General features: G+C 42.4%; 1 protein-coding gene across 2 annotated transcripts in view; it reads right to left on the reverse strand.

Annotated features, from left to right (window-relative positions):
• Positions 1-1,370: 1,370 nt before the first annotated feature.
• Positions 1,371-25,064, reverse strand: part of LOC311141492 (T-box transcription factor TBX5-like) — a 25,685-nt gene continuing 1,991 nt past the window's right edge. The window contains exons 1-9 of one of the 2 annotated variants that reach the window (XM_084176835.1): positions 24,726-24,879; positions 23,136-23,300; positions 22,247-22,341; positions 12,918-13,037; positions 10,078-10,225; positions 9,401-9,553; positions 5,836-5,927; positions 3,440-3,657; positions 1,371-3,267 (exon numbers count right to left, since the gene is read on the reverse strand). In XM_084176835.1, the coding sequence (XP_084032961.1) occupies positions 2,795-3,267; positions 3,440-3,657; positions 5,836-5,927; positions 9,401-9,553; positions 10,078-10,225; positions 12,918-13,037; positions 22,247-22,341; positions 23,136-23,270 (1,434 nt within the window). In that variant the 5' untranslated portion in view covers positions 23,271-23,300; positions 24,726-24,879 and the 3' untranslated portion in view covers positions 1,371-2,794. Of the gene's footprint in view, positions 3,268-3,439; positions 3,658-5,835; positions 5,928-9,400; positions 9,554-10,077; positions 10,226-12,917; positions 13,038-22,246; positions 22,342-23,135; positions 23,301-24,725; positions 24,880-25,064 lie in introns of those variants that run through there. The other variant, XM_084176834.1, reaches the window with a different exon arrangement.

Genomic DNA, 25,064 nt, shown 5'->3' on the forward strand with positions numbered 1-25,064 from the left:
AGGCAGATGCTTACACCCATCCGCCTTCCCCGTCCACAACACAAAATCTACTTGAAGGTAACAGTCCTCACTGTTGCCCCTAGTGGCTGGTTTCCACATCATCTCCCGACATCCTCAGACATGGATGAACGTCGAATACTGACTTGTATCATGGGTGACCTGGCTGGAGATACCAATAAGCACCACTTAGGCTCTTTGATCTCAGTCTCCAGACTGAACATTCAGCTTTTGCAATATACACATGCACGCAAGCATGCACACACGCACACACACACAATCTTTGATAGTCTCAACAGTTACAGAGAGACATTTCTCATTCATAATCTGGTTGTTTCTTATCTCTGTCTGGAGAGCCCTGTTGTATTATTATGGTAGTGTAACTGAACATTCCTCTAGGAGCTTGTGAAAGGGTGATTCATCTCCACTGTGTTTGTGTAACAGATGGATCAGGGGCCTCTCCACTCCCCCTCTTCTCCTTTCAGCACTCTCTAACACAGGAGAGGAAGGGTTAAGGAGGAACGGACCTTCAAAGGAGCTGTGTGCTTAACCCCGACCCCAGAGAGAGAAAGAGGGAGAGAGGGAGAAAGAGGGAGAGAGAGACGTAGAGAGTAAGAGTGTGTTTACATTTTGGCTGTGACAAAGTCTTGCAGAGAAAGCTGGGGAAAGTCAAGCTGACACACACACACGCAAGTGCACATGTTTCTCTACCATACACTGTGTGTGTCTGAGTGTCTGTTTGTGTTGTAACGGTCTCATCCTTTCCCTGAGCTGTGAGCAGGTGTGAGGAGTCCTTAACCCCACTGAGGAGCAGAAACACGACACCTTAACGAGAATCACTGCAGAGGAAAGAGAGAGGGACAGAGAGTGAGATGGAGGATCACCAACACTCCTCATGGTGATGCCCGCTCCAGCCCAGTCAACCCCACTCCTCTCTGGGCAGCAGGTCATCTGTGTGAGGGGGTACAGCTGGAGGAGACTGGAGAGGCCAAACAAACTGTCAGAGATAAGAGAAAACACACACACATAGCTGCACTCGAACTAGACTACTCTGTTTAACTTCACCTCCTTTATCAACACAGCTCAGCTCACCACATACTGGAAGTGTTCTTTAACCTGCACTGTAGGAGCTACTCCCTACTCAGCCTTAGTGTGTGTGTGTGTGTGTGTGTGTGTGTGTGTGTGTGTGTGTGTGTGTGTGTGTGTGTGTGTGTGTGTGTGTGTGTGTGTGTGTGTGTGTGTGTATGTATGTGATGCACGTCTCTTCAGAAGGAACATAAACATGACAACAGATTGAGTTATTCCAAATACTCTTCAAATGTATTTAAGTTCTGTAAATACATTTGTGCATATATACACATCAGAACAGAAAAAGTAATAAGCCATTTATTACAACCATGTTAAATATTGTATTCAAAAGGAAATGACAGGAGATGGGATGGAGGAAAGCAAATAAAATTAACTTCAATGAGAAACAAACAGCTTGAACAATTCAACCAACAATGTGTCATTTCACGATCTTACAACAAAACCAGCCAATATCTCGAGGCCAATAAATACTATAAACAATAACAATACAATAAAGTACAAACACTTCTCAAATGATCACAGGACGTCTCTTTTTAACGCATTGCTTTCACACAAACACACGCATGCTGGCGCGCACACACACACACACACACACACACACAGGAATGACTCTCGCTCTGCACATACAGTGCTTCTGTACTGATCCTCTGTGAACCAATATGAACTCTTCTTATGTTAGTGCAAAACACCAGGCCATCACCTGGTTCCAACTAATGCACCCACTGACTCTCAAGGAAAATAAAACGACAACTAGACAAGAACAATAATCATATGATGTCTATGTGTAGGAACAAAAATATGTTTTACATTGTGACTATAAATATGACTCCCTTCTACTGGCTTGAAAGGGGCGAGGGCTAGAAACACAGACGGAGAGAGAGGGGTAGAGAGAGAGAGAAATGTAGTGTTGATCAAGTGTTTATTGGTCAGTTCGGGGTAAAGGAGAGTGTTGATTGATTGGTCAGTTCAGAGAAACGGAGAGTGTTGATTGGTCAGTTCAGAGAAACTGAGAGTGTTGTTTGGTCAGTTCAGGGGTAAAGGAGAGGTCAGCAGTGACAGCTGCATGATGATGAGATGTGCGTATAGCCAAAATGCAATGGGAGTGTGTACAGTTCTTCTGCCAGGCGGCTGCCTCTAAACAAGATCTCTGTGTTTGTGAGTGTGTGTGTGCAGGTCTTCCTCCCTGCAGCCTGGTGTAAACTAACAGTTTATCTCTCTTCTGCTCTGCCTGTGGCCACCGCAGCCCCTCTCAGCCGACATTAACTCACAGGAGCCCTGAGCTGAGCTGACACTTACAAAGATTAGAAATATGGTTTCGTCTGTTGGGTCACAGGGATTTCGGTGGGTCACAAACCAACTGGGAACCATGGCCACAGAGAGACAGTCTCACTTCTTCAGGGGACAGGGTGACAGGGTGACAGACAGGTCACATACTGTATTAAAAACAGTCTCAGGAATGAAGCTCGGAACATTTTAGCTGATGGCATCATCTTTCTTTCTGTCCCTCTAGTGAGAGTGCTTATCCACCAAGTTCCTCTAACATCAGTTCCTTCCAGAGCGGTCCCAGTCAGAGGGGGATGGAATTAAACGTAACACACAGACGATCCAAGGGAAAGACACAACTGGCCAATGAAATCTCTTCACACATCAAAGAACAACACCTCACATAAATAGAACCCCAAGCCTTTCCCCTACACCTGTGGTCCAATCAGGTGGGCTCGCTCCACTCTGGGACCCCTCCCATGACGTGTGTGTGAAGGGTGTGGTAGTGGGGAGGAGATGGGGAGGAGGGGTAGCGGTGGTATTCTCTGAGGGGTGGGCTGGGGCTCAGCTGAGCGTTCTGGGGACTGGAGGAGTAGGGCTGGTGGGGGAAGGTTGTGTAGGGGTCAGTAGGGGTCATGGGGGCCATGTCAGGAGTCAAAGGGCAGCTGTAGGACCATGATGTACAGCTGAGGTTGTCCAGTCTGGACTCTGAGCCAGCAAACATACACGCCTGCCGCTGCCCCGCCTCTGACCTGTAGGTGGAGTCAGAGAGACCAGGGGGAGGGGGATGGACGGTGGGAGGGAGAGGGGGAGGAGGGTAAGCAGACGGGTGATAGTAAGACTCGTCGTTGCTGGGAGAACTGTCGATGTAGGGCTTCCTGTACTGGTGATTCTCTGCTGTAGAACAGCTATCAACCGCTGTGAGAGAGAGAAAGAGAGAGGTGTAAGATTGAGTAATACACTATAAAAGGGACTGGTCTTCCGCGAGCAACGACAATCATAGAAACAAAACACGCCAGAGACAAAGAGGCAATACAAACTGCTCCAGTGTCTAGAGTGACAGTAATCGGACAAATGCAGCATAGCGTACCTTTTCTCTTGTTGCAGTGCATGTGTTCGTGTGGGTCTGGTTGGGGGAGGGTGTAGGGTGCTGGAGGGGGGATGAGGAGGTCCTGGGTGGTGCTGCTCACCCCATTCTCACAGGAATAGGGGTGCAAACCCAACCCCCTCGCATTCCCCCCAAACAGACTCCCACTAGGACCCACCCTCTGACGCACTGAGCTACGAGGAACAACCGGATACTCCTTACTGAAAGACAGAGAGAGAGCAAGAGAGAGGGGGGGGGGGGGGGGAGCAATATATTATTTGCAACACATTTCAAATAATATTTTAGTCCAAGCACAGTAAAGAGACAGGTCTCCAGTACTAAGAAAACTCAACTACCACCCACTGGGCACACACTGGTTAAATCAACCTTCAATGTAATTTGTCAACATATTGTGACGTGGAATCAATGTGGAAAATACATTGGATTTGAAAAAAGTAATCAACCAGTATTGTTTTCATCTAATTTCAACCAGCATTATAAACATTTAAATTAGGGTAAAACTTTAACCTAAATATATTGACTTAACCTGACTAACAGGTTGTTACATCAATCTAATTTCAACATAATCATCAGAAATATGTATACGTTTAAATTGCGTGAAAATTTCCACATTTTGTTGAATACCTAGCGACACGTTGAAATTATGGTGTCCTTTGTTGGGCAAATCAGATGTCAATGTAGCCTACATAAACTCAACCTCACTCCAAATGTACTTTCACATACAGCTTGTGTAAAAAGGGTTAGAGGAGTTACGTTATTTAGGTGGTCTACGCAAATGAGTATGGAAGCTGATCAATGTCTCAATGTGTTGACATGATAGCTCAGCTGAAACGAACACAGGTTGTTTCCAAAGCTAAGCAGGGTACATAGAGGTAGGCATCTGGATGGTAGACTTGTTATCACTGAAGTGCATTACCCCTCATATACCAGTAGAAGTCACTGTTCAGGCAGAAATCGTTGGACTGTGGCTTCACATTATATTTCAATATACCTCTTTATTTAGGTTGATTCAAACATAACATTTTACTATCAACATTGAAACATGGTCAAATAAAATACTTCTAATTAAATAAAAAATGCAACATACTTTCAACCATTCATTGAATATAGGATGAAAAATATTTTTTACTTTTCTATGTGGAATTTTAAACTCAATTTCAATGTATACATAGTTGGAATTAGATTGATGTAAGAATCTGTTAGTCAAGTTAAGTCAATGTATTCAAGTTGAAGTTTTACCCTAATTTCAATGTTTATAATGCTGTTTGAAATTAGATAAAAACAGTACTGGTTGATGATTCTTTTTAAATCCAATGTATTTTCCACATTGATTCCACGTCACAATACGTTGACAAATTACGTTGAAAGAACATTGATTCAACCAGTGTGTGCCCAGTGAGCAGATATATTAATATATTTTAGGCCAAACAATCTAATTAATGTAGATGTGAAAATATTGTCTAAGCTGCTTGCCAAAATATTACACAAGATTTTACTTCCACCTGTTCTTCAATATACTGTATATTTCCATACTTGTGTCTATGCCTTATGATTCAAAAACCTCAATTCACACTCAGTATTGCGTTCTTTTTGTAGTCTCCCTCCCAGTTTGATGATTATTTGTCTATTATACACTTGCATGTTATGATGTCATTGTATTGTTCTCTGTAGGCCCTACTCTATTTATGTCTAAATGTTTTCTGCTAGTTTTGACTGCCTGCTGTACAGCAAATATCCCCTCTGGTAAAATAAAGATTTTCTCTACTCTCTTTCTCTTGTACACTGGCCTCTCGGTGGCCTCAGTGGTATGTAGGGGACAGTGGTCTGTGGCACTCTACCTCTCATCCTGCTGTGACACACCCACACACACATGCACGCACACACACACACACACACTGTGCTGAGAGATAATATACTACTCTAAAAATAAACTCTCAGCCTCATGCCACTTCAGATACACTCTCTCCCTCATCTCTCTCTCTCTGCTCTCATCGTCTCTCTCTGTCTCCCTAACACCACAGTCCATTCCCTCTCTTCTTTTCACATCCCTCAGTCTTCACCTAGAGCAGAACAGTGACTCAGGAAATAACTCTCCAGTCCTCCCTCCTCATCCGCTCTCCTCCCCTCCTCCTCCTAAGTTAGTCTATCTGAGAGGAGACTTAACCCTCAAACTGCCTCACACAATATGCACAAAACAGACTGTCCCTTTCAGACGGGCTGGAGCAAAAGTCTGAGAGAGAGAGAGAGAGAGAGAGGGGAGGAGGGAGAGAGTGGGAGAGAGAGTGAGAGAAAGAGAGAGAGGGAGAGAGAGGGAGAGAGAGACGAGGAGGGAGAGAGTGGGAGAGAGAAAGAGAGAGAGGGAGGGAGTCTGTACTCACCCCTGTATCTTAGCCATGCGGTGCAGCTCCATGTCATCACTGCCTCTGAAGCCCTTAGCGAACGGGTTGTTCTCTATCTTCAGCTGGGTGATCTGACAGGGACACAACACTGCCTTAGATCACTAAACACCCTGCCCAGTCCTGTGTGTTACTGTACTGATCCATGAGAAACTAAATGTTGAATCTGGACCTGAACAGTTGCTCGATTCTGGGATTCTGGAACACAACATGGACATTCCACAGACACTGACCATGTTCTGAAAGCATTCATTTAGAACCTGCAGAATCACAGTGTGATTTCCCTAAACAGTCGGCAGGTTTAAAGATGGAATCCGCATTAGGAAAAACAGCGCCACTGTCCGCCCCAGCACCTTTGTTATTGTTTTGTGGACAAAACAGAGGTGAGGTGCGTCGAGCAGTGTGGAAAAAAAAAAATTGCAGTGCATATTCTGCTGTTCTATCGCATGTGCAATGATGTCTGAAGGGGAAAAAACTAAACAATGTTTGTTGTTTGTAGTAACTTCTTTGTTGTTGTAATATCCCAAATGAACGTAGCAGTTTCACCACTAAGGATTCCAGCTTTAAAGTCCTTAAGCCAAATATAGTGGTTCTTGGAACATTTGGGGTGAAAAATATGTATTTTAATTGACAACGACACGGTGGGAAACTTGCCGTTGGTTTGTGTTTTTCTTGTTAGGTGTGGTGATGTGTTTATCACAGTGCACGTGGGCTTTCACTATAGAGCTCTATAAATGCCAACAGGAATAGAATTAAACTGGCCTCCTGAGTGGAGCAGCGGTCTAAGTCAGTGCTTGAGGTGTCACTACAGACCTGGGTTCGATCCCAGGCTGTGTCACAACTGGCCGTGACAGGGAGTCCCATAAAGTGGCGCACAATTGGCCCAGCGTCGTCCGGGTTATGGGAGGGTTTGGCTGGCGGGGTCTTTACTTGGCTCATCGCACTCTAGCTACTCCTTGTGGTGGGCTGACTTCGATCGTCAGTTGAGCGGCGTTTCCTCCAACACATTGGTGCAGGTGTTAAGGAGTGCGGTTTGGCGGGTCATGTTTCGGAGGACGCATGACTTGACCTTCGCCTCTCCTGACCCGTTGGGGAGTTGCAGCGATGAGACAAGATTGAAAAAGGGGGAAAATGCTAAAAATAAATTGAATTAAACAATTTTGAATTTGTGTTCAGGATTCAATTTGAATTCAATAGTTTAGAATTGTGTATTGCACATACAGTACCAGTCAAAAGTTTGGACACACCTACTCCTTCTAGGGTTTTTCTTTATTTTTACTATTTTATACATTGTAGAATAATAGTGAAGACATCAAAACTATGAAATAATACATATGGAATCATGTAGTAACCAAAAAAGTGTTAAACAAATCAAAATATATTTTATATTTTATATTCTTCAAAGTAGCACTTCATCACTCTCCTTCTTGGTCAAATAGCCCTTACACAGCCTGGAGGGGTGTTGGGTCATTGTCCTGTTGAAAAACAAATGATAGTCCCACTAAGCGCAAACCAGATGGGATGGCGTATTGCTGCAGAATGCTTTGGTAGCCATGCTGGTTAAGTGTGCCTTGAATTCTAAATAAATCACTGACAGTGTCACCAGCAAAGCCCCCCCACACCATCACACCTCCTCCTCCATGCTTCACGGTGGTATCCACACATGCGGAGATCATCCGTTCACCTACTCTGCGTCTCACAAAGACACACCGTTGGGAACCACATTTGACTCCAGACCAAAGGACAGATTTCCACCGCCTGTGTTTCTTGGCCCAAGCAAGTCTCTTCTTATTATTGGTGTCCTTTAGTAGTGGTTTCTTTGCAGCAATTTGACCATGAAGGACTGATTCACGCAGTCTCCTCTGAACAGTTGATGTTGAGATGTGTCTGTTACGTGAACTCTGTGAAGCATTTATTTGGGCTGCAATTTCTGAGTCTGGTAACTCTAATGAACTTATCCTCTGCAGCAGAGGTGACTCTGGGTCTTCCTTTCCTGTGGCGGTCCTCATGACAGCCAGTTTCATCATAGCGCTTGATGGTTTTTGCGACTGCACTTGAAAAAACTTTCAAAGTTCTTGACATTTTCCGTATTGACTGACCTTCATGTCTTAATGTAATGATGGACTGTCATTTCTCTTTGCTTATTTGAACTGTTCTTGACATAATATGGACTTGGTCTTTTACCAAATAGGGCTAATTTCTGTATACCACCCCTACCTTGTCACAACACAACTGATTGGCTCAAATGCATTAAGAAGGATAGAAATTACACAAATTAACTTTTAAGAAGGCACACCTGTTAATTTAAATGCATTCCAGGTGACTACCTCATGAAGCTGGTTGAGAGAATGCCAAGAGTGTGCAAAGCTGTCATCAAGGCAAAGGGTGGCTACTTTGAAGAATCTCAAAATTAAAATATATTTTGATTTGTTTAACACTTTCTTGGTTACTACATGATTCCATACGTGTTATTTCATAGTTTTGATGTCTTCACTATTATTGTACAATGTAAAAATAAAGAAAAACCCTGGAATGAGTAGGTGTGTCCAAACTTTTGACTGGTACTGTAATTTGAACTTGTGTTTCAGTGTGTGTGTGTGTGTGTGTGTGTGTGTGTTTGAGTGAGTGAGTGAGGAGAGAGAGAGAGAGTGAGAGAAACTACAGGTAACTGCCAAAATAAAGGAAACACCAACATAAAGTATTTTAATAGGGCGTTGGGCCACCACGAGCCGCCAGAACAGCTTCAATGCGCCTTGGCGTAGATTCTACAAGTGTCTGGAATGCTATTGGAGGGATGCAACACCATTCTTTCATGAGAAATGCTATCATTTGGTGTTTTGTTGATGTTGGTGGAAAACGCTGTCTCAGGCACCACTCCAGAAACTCTCATAAGTGTTCAATTGGGTTGAAATCTGGTGATTGACACACATACACACACACCATTTAAACCCCCCTATGCTCCTTTGAGACCCCTCTTTCAAAGTCAGTGAGATCTCTTCTTCTAGCCATGGTAGCCAAAATATTGGGCAACTGGGCATTTCTATACATGACCCTAAGCATGATGGGATGTTAATTGCTTAATTAACTTAGGAACCACACCTGTGTGAAAGCACCTGCTTTCAATATACTTTGTATCCCTCATTTACTCAAGTGTTTCCTTTATTTTAGTAGTTACCTGTGAGAGCGATTTCTCTATGGTGCTGGAACCATAACAGATATGATCAAAGGAAAGGAACAGGTCAGAGCTGCCCTGTGACGCGTAAACACTGTGACGTAATCAAACTGGACATGCTGAAATGAGAACAGTGATGCACTGATTCACATGGCTAACACAAAACAATATACCCATAAGACAACTCTGGCCTGCACAACAGGACCTGGACAATTTTACTTTATCTATGAAAAAATAATCCTGAAATATCTGATAAAATAAGATATTTTGGACCCCTTCCGACACGTCAGTCCTCAACCTCTCTACCCGAATACAAAATTTGACTTTTTGAAAAAGAAAAATCATAATTATTTTGTGTGTTCAGTGTTTCGGTACCTTGTGGTTCTGGTATGATGTCACGGCAATGAAGGCGGTCTCTGAGAACACGTGCGTGCAGAAGGCGGTGTTCTTGGAACCAAACCTGTTGTATTCGTCTGCTTTGACGATATGGAGACGGGGCTGGTATTTATGCATGGAGTTTAATATGATCTGTAATACAACAAAAACAGATACATAAACCAATGCTCTAGCTCCATCCCACTTGTAGGAGGATATATTCAATAGGCCTATCCATACATTTGCCATTGTGTCTGGACGCATGCTATGCTGAAGCTAAGTTGTTTATTTCCAAATGCGTGTCTTTATGTACCAATGCACTGTGCGTATGTTTGTCGTGTCAGTGACTTTGCTCCATCTCTGGTAGCCATGCTCTGTGTGTAATAATAACGTATTAACAGATAATAGGCCTAGCAGAAAGCAGATAATAGTGTGTGTGTGTGTTTGTGCGCGCGTGTGTGTGTTTGTTCGTCGAGAGGCCTAATCCTAATTGGTGTGACGTTCCTACCAGGCATGGATGAGCTAATGACCCTTAACGTACCTAACATCATTATTGAGGTTACCGCTGTTCTAACAGAACCACAGCAGACAGCAGCACTATCCCTTCACACACACACACACACACACACACACACACACACACACACACACACAGGGTAGAGAGGTTGAGGACTGACGTGTCCGAAGGGGTCCAGATGGTTGTTGGTGAGTTTCAGTTTCTGGAAGGAGACAAGCTGGCGTGTCCAGTGGCTTCCGGTGGCTGGAGAATCAGGATGGACGTACAACCTCCCTGGCATGGCCGGCTCCGCCTTCCCCATCACAGACCTGACGCATACACACACACACACACACACACACACACACACACACACACAATATTCACTCAACCAAATATCAATCACAATTGGATGCTGATGTAAGAGTCAGTTAGCCCTGCCCTTTTTCCTGCCCCTCGTACTGTGTGTCTTTCTCACTCTCGCTCTCCCGCACACACACACACACACACACACACACAGTCTAACCTGGCCATGCTCTCTACTGTGTTCCTCGTGCTGTCACACTGGCACAGGGGACACACAGATCTGACATGCCATGGTGCGCTGCTGGCTATATCTATTATGATCTATTATTATTATTAGACCAACATCCTCCTCACGCTTCAACTGCTTTTTTTAAACGAAGAGACACCGCTGGCCCCCGTCTGTTACATCAGGATATGTTAATACCAATACAGGTGTTAATCAGAGCGATGAGGTACAAGCAAATCCCAACCATGTGAAAATATACACATGGAACATACAGTACCAGTCAAAAGTTTGGACACACCTACTCATTCAAAGGTTTTTCTTTATTTTTACTATTTTCTACATTGTAGAATAATAGTGAAGACATCAAAACTATGAAATAACACATATGGAATCATGTAGTAACCAAAAAAGTGTTAAACAAATCAAAATATATTTCATATTTGAGATTCTTCAAAGTAGCCACCCTTTGCCTTGATGACAGCTTTGCACACTCTTGGCACTCTCTCAACCAGCTTCATGAGGAATACTTTTCCAACAGTCTTGAAGGAGGTGTGTCCAAACTTTTGACTGGTACTGTATTTCCGAAAGCTATTGTCTTTGTAGGACTATCAACTAATCTGATCTATACTGAACAAAAATATAAATGCAACATGTAAAGTGTTGGTCCTATGTTTCATGAGCTGAAATAAAAGATCCCCGAAATTTTCCATAAGCACAAAAAAATTGTTTCTCTCAAATTTTGTGCAGAAATTTGTTTACATCCCTGTTAGTGAGCATTTCTCCTTTGCCAAGATAATCCATCCACCTGACTGGTGTGGCATATCAAGAAGCTGATTAAACAGCATGATCATTACACAGGTGCACCTTGTGCTGGGGACAATAAAATGGCACTATAGAATGTGCAGTTTTGTCATACAACACAATGCCACAGATGTCTCAAGTTTTTAGGGAGCGTGCAATTGGCATGCTGACTGCAGGAATGTCCACCAGAGCTGTTGCCAGATCATTTAATGTTAATTTCTCTACTGTAAGCCGCCTCCAACGTCATTTTAGAGAATTTGGCAGTACGTCCAACTGGCCTCACAACCGCAGACCACGTGTAACCATGACACCCCAGGACCTCCACATCCGGCTTCTTCACCTGCGGGATCGTCTGAGACCAGCCACCCGGACAGCTGATGAAACTGAGGAGTATTTCTCTGTAATAAAGCCCTTTTGTGGGGAAAAACGTATTCTGATTGGCTGGGCCTGGCTCCCCAGTGGGTGGGCCTGGCTCCCAAGTGGGTGGGCCTATGCCCTCCCAGACCCACCCATGGCTGCGCCCCTGCCCAGTCATGTGAAGTCCATAGATTAGGGCCTAATGAATTTATTTAAATTGACTGATTTCCTTATATGAACTGTAACTCAGTAAAATTGTTGAAATTGTTGCATGTTGCGTTTATATTTCTGTTCAGTATATTTCAAACATGCAACATTTTCTGGTTCACTTTACAGGATTGGGGTCAATTTCATTTAAATTCCAGTCAATTCAGAAACTAAACCAAATTCCAATTCCAAATTTTCCTCATTGAATTTCAGTGTACTTCCTGAATTGAAAAGGAATTGATCCCAACCCTGTCACTTTAAAGACAATAGCCTATGACGTGTGTGTGTGTGTTGTTTTCGTGTGTATGACTCCTTATATTGGAATCTGTCAACTGGACCGAGCTGGCAAACATGTTCACTGAAGTTATTCCACTTCTGTCAAATATGACAGGGAAATGACAGACCACCGCTGATATTTACAAACAAATAATCTACCCATGCATAACAACGTTCACATTAGGCATTAACATCGTTCCTTGTCTAAACATATGACTGAAAATGGAGCGCCCGCCTTCTATTGTATCAGATGAATGATGTGTCCTTAAGGGCACCACCGGGCTTCATCACGTGACCAGGGAGAGGATGAGACTCACGCAGCACGAGATAGTTTATGCAGTGTTCACGTCATGTCGGAAACCTGGGACCTCCTAGTTAAAGGGAACGTAAGTTATTTGCGTAGAGCTTCGTATTGGTTGTATCTGATACTTCCCAAGAGGGAAACTCGGGTAAGATCTTTCTACAATGAGTAAGCAAATCAGAAATGTCTGAGTTTCCGAGTTTCCGACACGATGTGAACGCGGCTTTAGATCTCCCCTGCAGCCTGGTGCTGACCTCAGTGAAACCTCGCTTTTAATCTGCCCGCCACATGAACCCATGGTACTGAGACTGAACCGGCGGTCAGGGGCAGGAAACTAGGCCACAGAGCACAGGGCACTGAGTGGGACTGTGACATCACGGCAGCGTGTTAGCAGGCCTAAACATCCACGTCCCTGCTCTGTGTTGTTATGTTTCGCTCTCTATAATGCTGTTAAAATATATACTGTTTTATTATTTATTTTTATCAGCTCAAAACACATACTGTAGGCTATTTAAATATACAAAGTTTTGATATGTAGCTAGCTTACCATTTATTATCTGCAAACTTGTAGCGGTGGTCATCCGCTGGCACGATATCCATGAGGAGGATGTACTTGGCTTTAGGGCTGAGGCCCGTCACCTTCACCTTGTAGCAGGGGAACATCCGCCTGGCAAGACAGCAACAACACAGGCAGTCAGCATCATAGCAATATCAGTAGTCTATCACTGAGGCATAGCAACCATTGCTACAGTTGTGAGCAAAATCAAAACCCTAAACATCAAAATAATTTACAGAGTGGCTGCGGTTCCGGATTTTCTGGAGGCCCAATTTGCTGTGGCTAAAGATACTGAGATTTCTGCACATGTGTGTCACGATCGTCGGTGAGAGATGAGGACCAAGGCGCAGCGTTGAATGTGAACATATTTATTTAATTTGATGATCACACGATCAAAACAACAAAACGATGACGTGACAGTCAATGGTCATACACAAACCAAATCCGAACAAGAAACCACAAACACAAAAGGGAAAGATAGACAGTTTAAATATGGCTCCCAATCAGAGACAACCAGCTGACACTCGTTGCCTCTGATTGGGAGTCACTCAGGCCAACATAGAAATACAAACATAGAATTACACACCCTGGCTCAACATAACAGTGTCCCCAGAGCCAGGGCGTGACAGTACCCCCCCCTAAAGGCGCGGACTCCGACCGCGCCAACTAAATACCACAGGGGAGGGACCGGGTGGGCACTCCGCCTTGGCGGCGGATCCGGCTCCGGGCCTGATCCCCACTCCCTCTCCAACCCCCCAAAGTACCCCTGGTCCGGTCTGGCCCCGCTGGCCGGAGCTGGACTGCACACTGATGGAGCGGATTGCTCTAGCTCCGGCGTAACGCATCTGACCGGTGCCGGACCAGGCACCAGTGGAACAGGCACGGGCCGTGCCGGACCGACGATGCACACCACTGGCTTGGTGTGGGGAACAGGCACGGGCCGTGCTGGACTGACGACGCACACCACTGGCTTGGTGTGGGGAGCAGGAGCGGGCCGGACAGGGCTGACGAAACGCACCACTGACTTGGTGCGGGGAGCAGGCCGGGCCGAGCTGGCGACACGCACCGTAGACTTGGTGCGGGGAGCAGGAACGGGCCGAGCCGGGCTGACGAAACACACCACAGACTTGGTGCGGGGAGCAGGAATGGGCCGGACTGGGCTGGCGACGCGCACCACAGACTTGGTGCGGAGAGCAGGAACGGGCCGGACAGGGCTGACGAAACGCACCACAGACTTGGTGCGAGGAGCAGGAATGGGCCGGACTGGGCTGGCGACGCGCACCACAGACTTGGTGCGGAGAGCAGGAACGGGCCGGACAGGGCTGACGAAACGCACCACAGACTTGGTGCGGGGAGCAGGAACAGACCGGACCGTACTGGGGACACACACCACTGGCCCTACATCGGGATCTGGAACGGGCCGGACCGGACTGGTAACACACCCCAGTACCTCTCGCCGTGCCTCTCCACCTTCCATCCCCTCTTCGACCAGTGGCCCCCGTAACCTGGCGGCCTCCTCTGCTAACCCGCTGGACCGCTCTATCGCGGCCTCCTGCTGCCCCGACGTCGTGAGCCCCCCCCTAAAAATGTTCTGGGGGTCTCTCCTCCCCGTGGGCCAGGCCTCTATCGTTCTCGCCCAACTCTCGCTCTTCTGTCTCCAACTCCCGCTATTCAGCTCCTCAATGGGCTTGACCCAGTCGAAGCTCTTCCTCAACTGTTCCCAAGTCCACCCTCTCTGCTCCTCACTAGGCTTGACCCAGTCAAGGTTGCCACGGAGATCTGCTAGCGATGGCTCCTGGACACGCTGCTTGGTCCGGTTTTGGTGGTTTCTTCTGTCACAATCGTCGGTGAGAGATGAGGACCAAGGCGCAGCGTTGAATGTGAACATATTTATTTAATTTGATGATCACACGATCAAAACAACAAAACGATGACGTGACAGTCAATGGTCATACACAAACCAAATCCGAACAAGAAACCACAAACACAAAAGGGAAAGATAGACAGTTTAAATATGGCTCCCAATCAGAGACAACCAGCTGACACTCGTTGCCTCTGATTTGGAGTCACTCAGGCCAACATAGAAATACAAACATAGAATTACACACCCTGGCTCAACATAACAGTGTCCCCAGAGCCAGGGCGTGACAATGTGCAGGAATTTTTTTTACGTAACTGCTGCCCACTCCGGTGCCTGCATAGCTGCTGCCCACTGCTCTGCTGCCGCTTCCCCCTCCTTAATCCGCGATTAACAACTTTGTCTGGTGTAGCCTACAAACTTCATGTTGTACACAAAGGATATGGTCGACATGTTCTAACTATTGCATTCCATGCCTCAATAGGATGTTAAGCATAAGCACGATTTATTATAGCAATTGTAAAGATTTGCACAGACCTACAACCTTTGCATGCTATCTTGAACATGCACGCTTTCTAAGATGACATAAAAATACATTTATAGTTACAGTAGGCTAACCTCAAAATGTGGCCATTTTAAGGTTGAATAAATACTGTTACATTAGTTTCCAAAATAGCCTTAACTTTAGGCTATTGACAACACAACCAAATATCAACATTTAAAGGATATCGAATGCTTGGATAGTTTCATCTGAGCCACAGCCTTAATCCTATTCTTTAAAGTTTATTTTAGGTTTAGTTGGAGATGTGAATCCAACATTTAGTATCATTTGTTAACTTGTCGACAAGTTAATAGGCTATTTATTGTATTACAAAAGTGATATTGAATTGTTTTGTTGTCAACGCAACCAAATATCAACATTTGAAGGAGATGTATCTTTTGTGCCACTGATTTAGTCTGGCTTTAATTCCAGTTTGTCTACAAATTATTAATTGATCAATTGGATTCACATCTCCATCTCAACAAAGAATCAAAGTTAAATAATAGTACTAAATCAAATCAAACTTTATTTAAAGTGTATTTAAAATTTGATTGTTTAACAGATTTTTGGTTGAGATGCAGAAGTGAATCCAACATATCAATTATGAATTTGTAGACAACCTGGAATTAAACAAAGTCAGTGGCACAGATGGAACTATCCAAGCAGAAGATACATCTCCTTCAAATGTTGATATTTGGTTACGTTGACACAATTCAATATCCAGATTGTCTAGAAATGAATAATTGATATAGACGTCTCAACCTCAACCAAATATCTAAGTTAAATAATAGACCGGGAGACTCATGGGCGGCGCACAATTGGCCCAGCGTCGTCCAGGGTAGGGGAGGGAATGGCCGGCAGGGATGTAGCTCAGTTGATAGAGCATGGCGTTTGCAACGTCAGGGTTGTGGGTTCGATTCCCACGGGGGGGGGCAGTATTAAAATTAAAAAATTAAAATAAAAAAGGTATTCACTAACTGTAAGTCGCTCTGGATAAGAGCGTCTGCTAAATGACTTAAATGTAATAGGACTCAGTCTAATCTAATCAAACTTTAAATGCACTTTAAATAAAGTTTGATTTAGTCCTATTCTTTAGCCTTGATTTTTGGTTAAGATGGAGACTTGAATCCAATGATTAACTTGAAGATTAAATTTGAAATCAACCAAAGCTTGAAACCCTAGGCCTATACAGTGCCTTTAGAAAGTATTCACACCCCTTGACTTTTTCCACATTTTATTGTGTTACAGCCTACATTTATAATGGATTAACCTTTCTTTAGATGTTGTGTCACTGATCTACACACAATACCCCATAATGTCAAAGTAAAATTATGTTTTTAGACATTTTTACAAATTAATACTGTGTAACTGTGTGCAATAATGGTGTTTAACATGATTTTTTTCACACTTTGGATGGTGTATTAATACACCCAGTTACTACAGAAATACAGGTGTCCTTCCTAACTCAGTTGATGGAGAGGAAGGAAACCGCTCAGGGATTTCACAATGAGCCCAATGGTGATTTTAAACCAGTTACAGAGTTAAATGGCTGTGATAGGAGAAAACTGAGGATGGATCACCAACAGTGTAGCTACTCCACAATACTATCCTAAATGTATTTTGGAATATAAAACTATTACAAAACATGCATCCTGTTTGCAATAAGGCACTAAAGTAATACTGCAAAAAATGTGGAAAATAAATACACTCTTTGTCCTGAATACAAAGCATTATGTTTGGGACAAATCCAACACAACACATCACTGAGTACTACTCTTTATATTTTCAAACATCGTGGTGGCTGCATCATGTTATGGGTATGCTTGTCATTGGCAAGGACTAGTGAGTTTTTTTAGGATAAAAAATAAAAGGAATAGAGCTAAGCACAGGCAAAGTCCTAGAGGAAAGCCTGGTTCAGTTTGCTTTCCAACAGACACTGGGAGACAAATCTACTTTTCAGCAGGAAAATAACCTAAAATACAAGGTCAAATATACTACTTACCAAGACGGCATTGAATGTTCCTGAGTAGCCTAGTTACAGTTTTGACTTAAATTGGCTGAAAAATATATGGCAAGACTTGAAAATGGCTGTCTAGCAATGATCAACAACTAACTTGACAGAGCTTGAAGAATTTTGAAAAGAATAATGGGCAAATATTGAACAATCCAGGTTTGCAAAGCTCTTAAGAGACTTACCCAGAAAGACTCCCAGCTGTAATTGCTGCCAAAGGTGCTTCTAACATGTATTGACTCAGGGGGTTGAATACTTATCTAATCAAAATACATTAGTGTTTTATTAATTTTTTTTATCTTCCACTTTGAAATTACGGAGTATTTTGTGTCGATCGTTGACAAAAAATGACAATTAAATCCATTTTAATCCCACTTTGTAAAACAACAAAATGTGGAAAAAGTCGAGGGGTATGAATACTCTGAGGGCACTGTATGTATTGTTTATTTTTAGTGAACCCTGGGTTGAATTGAAACATAGCCGTTGATGACTTTGCAAATGCTATATAGGCCTAAATAGTATAATTGATGATCTATGATTTCTAAAGTATGGTTAAATGTCATTTGCTCTGTTAAACCTACCATTTGGAATGACTTCGATAGCTATAGTGAATTTTGTTATTAAGAGATCTCTCAATAACCATTCTCACGATAGCACATTGGTATTAGTCAGTGACAAATATCAAAGCTAAGCAGGGCTTGGTTAAAACCCTGGATGAGAAACCAAATGAATAGCTGTAGAAAGAGCATCTCTCCAGTAGGAGGTGCTGCTCAGCCTATTGTTTTTATCTGATGGTGAGCTCCAAAAGGGACCAAAAGTACTGGGACAAATTAACTTATATGGATGTGTATTAAAGTAGTCATGCATCTGTAACTTTCTCACTCATCAATATTCACGATTCATTCAGGTTTATCCATCATCCTGGTAGCATCCATATTAATGTAGAAGTGTTTTGAAACATATTATATTCTCATTTACAATAAAAGTGACTCCAAAATGACACAAAACAGTATTGACCGTTAATTTCTATTGGGCACAAAAATATTCTGAAACACAACCAAAACAAACAGCAAATGCATCCAACAAGTTTGTAGAGTCACAAGCTTGATGGAATCATTGCGTGCTAGGAATATGGGACCAAATACTAAACTTTTGACTACTTTAATACATACAGTGGGGAGAACAAGTATTTGATACACTGCCGATTTTGCAGGTTTTCCTACTTACAAAGCATGTAGAGGTCTGTAATGTTTATCATAGGTACACTTCAACTGTGAGAGACGGAATCTAAAACAAAAATCCAGAAAATCACATTGTATGATTTTTAAGTAATTAATTTGCATTTTATTGCATGACATAAGTATTTGATACATCAGAAAAGCAGAACTTAATATTTGGTACAGAAACCTTTGTTTGCAATTACAGAGATCATACATTTCCTGTAGGTCTTGACCAGGTTTGCACACACTGCAGCAGGGATTTTGGCCCACTCCTCCATACAGACCTTCTCCAGATCCTTCAGGTTTCGGGGTTGTCGCTGGGCAATACGGACTTTCAGCTCCCTCCAAAGATTTTCTATTGGGTTCAGGTCTGGAGGCTGGCTAGGCCACTCCAGGACCTTGAGATGCTTCTTACGGAGCCACTCCTTAGTTGCCCTGGCTGTGTGTTTCGGGTCGTTGTCATGCTGGAAGACCCAGCCACGACCCATCTTCAATGCTCTTACTGAGGGAGAGAGGTTGTTGGCCAAGATCTCACGATACATGGCCCCTTCCATCCTCCCCTCAATACGGTGCAGTCGTCCTGTCCCCTTTGCAGAAAAGCATCCCCAAAGAATGATTTTTCCACCTCCATGCTTCACAGTTGGGATGGTGTTCTTGGGGTTGTACTCATCCTTCTTCTTCCTCCAAACACGGCGAGTGGAGTTTAGACCAAAAAGCTCTATTTTTGTCTCAGACCACATGACCTTCTCCCATTCCTCCTCTGGATCATCCAGATGGTCATTGGCAAACTTCAGACGGGCCTGGACATGCGCTGGCTTGAGCAGGGGGACCTTGCGTGCGCTGCATGATTTTAATCCATGACGGCGTAGTGTGTTACTAATGGTTTTCTTTGAGACTGTGGTCCCAGCTCTCTTCAGGTCATTGACCAGGTCCTGCCGTGTAGTTCTGGGCTGATCACTCACCTTCCTCATGATCATTGATGCCCCACGAGGTGAGATCTTGCATGGAGCCCCAGACCGAGGGTGATTGACCGTCATCTTGAACTTCTTCCATTTTCTAATAATTGCGCCAACAGTTGTTGCCTTCTCACCAAGCTGCTTGCCTATTGTCCTGTAGCCCATCCCAGCCTTGTGCAGGTCTACAATTTTAACCCTGATATCCTTATACAGCGCTCTGGTCTTGGCCATTGTGGAGAGGTTGGAGTCTGTTTGATTGAGTGTGTGGACAGGTGTCTTTTATACAGGTAACGAGTTCAAACAGGTGCAGTTAATACAGGTAATGAGTGGAGAACAGGAGGGCTTCTTAAAGAAAAACTAACAGGTCTGTGAGAGCCGGAATTCTTACTGGTTGGTAGGTGATCAAATACTTATGTCATGCAATAAAATGCAAATTAATTACTTAAAAATCATACAATGTGATTTTCTGGATTTTTGTTTTAGATTCCGTCTCTCACAGTTGAAGTGTACCTATGATAAAAATTACAGACCTCTACATGCTTTGTAAGTAGGAAAACCTGCAAAATCGGCAGTATATCAAATACTTGTTCTCCCCACTGTATATTAAATAAATACTCCCGAGTGGCGCAGTGGTCTAATGCACTGCATCGCAGCGCTAGCTGTGCCGCTAGAGACCCTGGTTCGAATCCAGGCTCTGTCATAGCCGGCCGCAACCGGGAGACCAATGGGGCGGCGCACAATTGGCCCAGCGTCGTCTAGGGTAGGGGAGGGAATGGCCGGCAGGGAGGTAGCTCAGTTGTTAGAGCATGGCGTTTGCAACGCCAGGGTTGTGGGTTCGACTCCCACGGGGGGCCAGTATTTAAAAAAAACTGTAAGTCGCTCTGGATAAGAGCGTCTGCTAAATGATATAAGTGAATTTGTCCCAATACTTTTGGTGTAAAAGAACCCCCAGCTTTGGTGTTAATAACCAGAACCACGCTTATCATTATCATATTTCCAAGCATGCTCTACTGCGGTTGATATTTTAGGATTGTTTTTAATATCTGTGTTTTTGCTTTTGGTTTTGATTGATTGATTGATTAATCGTATGCTCCACAAAGATAAATAACATACATTTTTCTAAACTAATACAATCAATTAGTAAGATTTATTGCACCTGTCACCTAAATGGTTGTTCCAGTTTAAATGGTTTAGGTAGTCTTCTTATCAAATTTCCTAACCCTGAAAGTAATTCTGAATGCAGGTTGCTGGTGAATAAATATTCAAACTGTTGAATATCCTAACTCTGGCTGGATTCCAATAGGAATTACACATCACTTTGCAAGCCAGCATAATGTGACTTGCAGGCCTGATGTGGCCTGTAAACCAGGAGTTTCCTAACACCACTGTGTAAGGGTAAAACTAGGCCATCAAAGTAAGGTCTTATGATATATGTATTGTATTGTCATAGAGTTTAATTTTAATGATAGCATTCGACTAGGTACTCACTTGGTGAAAGCCACAGGCCTTTAAAATTAAAGAATTCAATAACCATGTCTCTGTCACTAACAAATACAGTCATGGGTGGAAACTCTACAATTCACTCAAAAAAAGAAAAGGCACCCTGGGAAATATGCAAATTAGGCGTTACACCATACAGTGTTAAAACAACACCTACAAATTATTTCCTGTAACACTACAGGTGTTAATTTCTTACACTGAGAAAGTGTAGCAGCGTCAGCACTAAGCAAAGTGAGTCCAGTTTACTCTAAATCAAGTGTTATGTTTTACGCTGTAGGTGCTGCATATTACTCTACAGTAGAGCTATGCAAACACCACAATCAAGTTAATTTGAACACTTTAAGAGTTGAATTGGGAACACTGTAACATAGTTAAATCTTTAACACTTTCAAAAGTGTTAGTTTAACACCAGTTCAATGTGACTCATATGTTCACTGAACATAGTGTATGTTTAACACTTTCAGACTTAAATGTACACCATTGATTTTACTGTATACTTTTGGAGCTCACTGTAAGTTGAAGATCTAAAGTTGTTTCAAATGCACAAATTGAACATATTTTATACAAGGTTTGTCTATGTTGAAAATTGGTGGATGAAATTTCACCCTCCAAACAACAGTTTACATTGATTACTTTTTTCAAATCCAATGTATTTTCCTCGTACATCCCACGTCACAATATATTGACAAGTTACTAGCTACGTTGATTCAACCAACCAGTTTGTGCCCAGTGGGAGGCTACATCATCATGGTTCGTTCAGAAGAGGGTGAGTAAAGAGAGAAACGTGAAGGGAAGTGAAATGTGAGCAGCAAGAAAAAATGTGTGCGTAGAATTACACATGTGCGTAGCTTTGAGAAGAGGTTTCCAGAGGGGCGGGGCGAGTGCGAAAACTCCATATTCACAGCCACCGCCAATAATTTATTAGGCTAATGAGAAAATGATGTTTTGTGAAAATGTGTACCCGGACAATATCCTACTTGTTATATGCCTAATTATAAATACAAACGTTACAAACATTATGCCTAATCACAAAAATTTGACGTTTAACAGGTCTAGGCCTAGTGGATATTATATTTGTTTTCCTAAATGTTCAGTGTTAATTAACGGAAGTTCAAAAAACCTATAGCCTAAGAGAGAAAACAATATTTGCTAGTTTATAGGCTTAATTGTAGCCTATAATGGACACGATTTTTAATTCTTACCTAATGCAAGAAAATATGGAGCACGCATTTACCTTCCCGCTTTAGTGATGATCATCTCTGTTCCGACCTCGTGGAACTTCTCCCACAGCTCGCGCTCGTGCAGGTAGAATTTTATTCCTTCCATCCCCTGAGAATAGAGAACAGATGAGGTAAGAGATATATATACTAAATATTTAAACCAATGTCCCGATCCATCCTTGCATGAATATCCTACCGATAGGCCTAAATAAATTCCATTGAACATTGTAAAAACAGTTTTTTAAACAAACCTAAGCCTATACAGTCTGGCCAATAACATTTAATTTGATATTAATGAGACTGTTGTATTATTGGAACGGTTTGATTAAAATGACAATACGTTAGGTCCTATATTAATATTAATAACAGCAAGCCTGTTTATTAGATGCTGCATAGGCCTACACAGTTAAATAGGCTACTGAAGGTTTCAAATGTATACGAGAACCACGATATTTTTACTAACGGGATTTGACACAGATTTAACCAGATAGTCAGTCAGTGTTGCTCTGGGCATGTTTTGGTAACCAACCGACTGTTTAGAAACCAAATCTAGGTCATATTTAGCTCCTGCGTTCCTAAAATCGTCTGTCTGTTTCTGCTTTGACATGACATGCACTACTTCGCCGACTTTTGTTATTATATTGGGGGAATAATCGTTTAAATTAGTTGCCTATATTATTCAGAGTATTTTCATTTTTTTCTCTTCAATAGGCTATGGGCCTACTATAGATTATTAATCTAATTACATTATTTTCAACAATTATTTTTCCATTTCGCTTTAGTAGAGACAATCATGCATAAATCGTGATCACCCACAATTTAAAAATAAATAAAAGTGCATCGTTTTCATGTTTTGACAAATTCAACATTTACACACACAGACACACACACACGGGAAGTTACCTGCTGTGTGCACGTGGTCTCCGGTGACAGTGGAGAGCTGGAGCAAGTGTGATTCTCCGGTTTGGTCTCTTTCGGTGAGTCCGTGTCTGTGTCCATGCGCTCTGGGATGGCGAACGGGTCTCCACCGTTAGCCATGACAAACACTACCTGACACCAAGGGACACACTGACGGGATAGACACACACACACACACACACACACACACACTATTATCTGATAGGCCTAATATACAGTATGTTAATACTTTATTTTTAGCCTATTAGGCCTGGGATAATAGAGCTGATAATAATGACTTGAATTCAATACACACCTCAGTCTCATTTCACAGAAAATATGACAAAATAATAATGCAATTCAAACTAAAACTATATTACAAAATAAACTGTGTTGTGCATTTTTTAAAATGTAGGTCCTAAAGAAATAGGCTCATGCATAAATGGTCTAGATAATCAAATGAAACAAATTAAGAAAAATAAGCATAATTAAAATATATATTTTAATAGTCATTTAAATGTGTATTTAGATAGTCAATTAAATGTATATTATTCTGATTTAGATAGCCACCTGCAACATGTAGGCTAGTTTAATATCAGTAGGCTAAGGCTTTGTGGCTTAATCTATTATAAATCTATTATTTAAAATAATATTATGGCTATGTCACAGTGTGTGCATATTTAACAACATGTAATAATAACAATAATAATAATAACAATCATCATCATCATCATCATCATAATAATCGAATAACAGTCATAATTAATAATAAGATAACAATAATAGGAATAGGTTTACTGATCATAATAATGAAGCTTTAATTAAGTAGGTCTATAAATAATGTAGCCTATCCTTAATAATAACGCGTAACAATATCCTACTAGTGATTAAATATGCTATTAGTAAGCTAATAGATGGACGGTTATATAAGGATGCTATTATTATAAGCTGTGAAAGATCAGGGCCCACTGGTAAAACATTGTTTTGTTTTCGATAAATTATTGACAATAACATTTCCAGTGACACTAAATCCAAACAGTGTTTCTAGACGACCGAAGAGAGGTCCAGTTTGGCTTATTGTTGGTAAAATCCCTGACTGCACCTCTCACTGTACTAGATCTGGGCTCAAATACATGCGTTTTTAAGCAGGCCTATTTGTTATTTAAATACTTATTTTCTGTGTATTTGAGTATTTTCAAATAATATGGCCAAATCAGCTACTTATATTTTACATTATTTGAAAGTATTTTCAAATAAATTCCTATAAAAGCCGAAACTACAGTATTTTTAAATAGGATACAATATTTGTATTTGAAAATACTTTCCAAGTGTTTCCAAAAACATTCCAATATTCAACTAGCCTACATGTATTTTCAAAGAAAAATTATCCAAATACTTACTTCGAAATGTCTTTAGGGTATTTCAATTAATTTCAAAGTATTTGAACCCAGGTCTGCACTCTACATCAACTCTGGACCCGAACAGTGAAGACATGGAGACAGCCGTCTAAAGCCAATCTGCTGAGACTAAACAACACTACATCCAGCCGCACACATTCACTCAAACACTCCTCACACACACTTCGGGTCTGTGTACCTCATGCGCTGTTCTGTTTCGGACCTGGAGACCACAGTTCCACGGTCATCCTGGTGTGTGTGTGTGTGTTAGATCGGTGTCCAGAGTCGCTGTGTCACCTAATCCGCAATTCTCCAAAGGCGCAGACCCACAGAGTTCACCGAATTAAATTGAACACTCCGTCAGACCTCCTTCAGTAACGCATTATTATCGTAAATAATCACACTGGACGAAGGTTAGGCTATATACGTTTAGTATTTTAAAACTGGATTGTACCATATGTCTGGATGAACATTCCTCACTATGTCTGACTCTGACGGTTGCAGAAGCCAGGTCCACCCTCAAGAGACCCCCAATATT

This window comes from Coregonus lavaretus, assembly GCF_964263955.1.
Source record: "Coregonus lavaretus genome assembly, chromosome: 14".
Classification (NCBI taxonomy): domain Eukaryota; kingdom Metazoa; phylum Chordata; class Actinopteri; order Salmoniformes; family Salmonidae; genus Coregonus; species Coregonus lavaretus.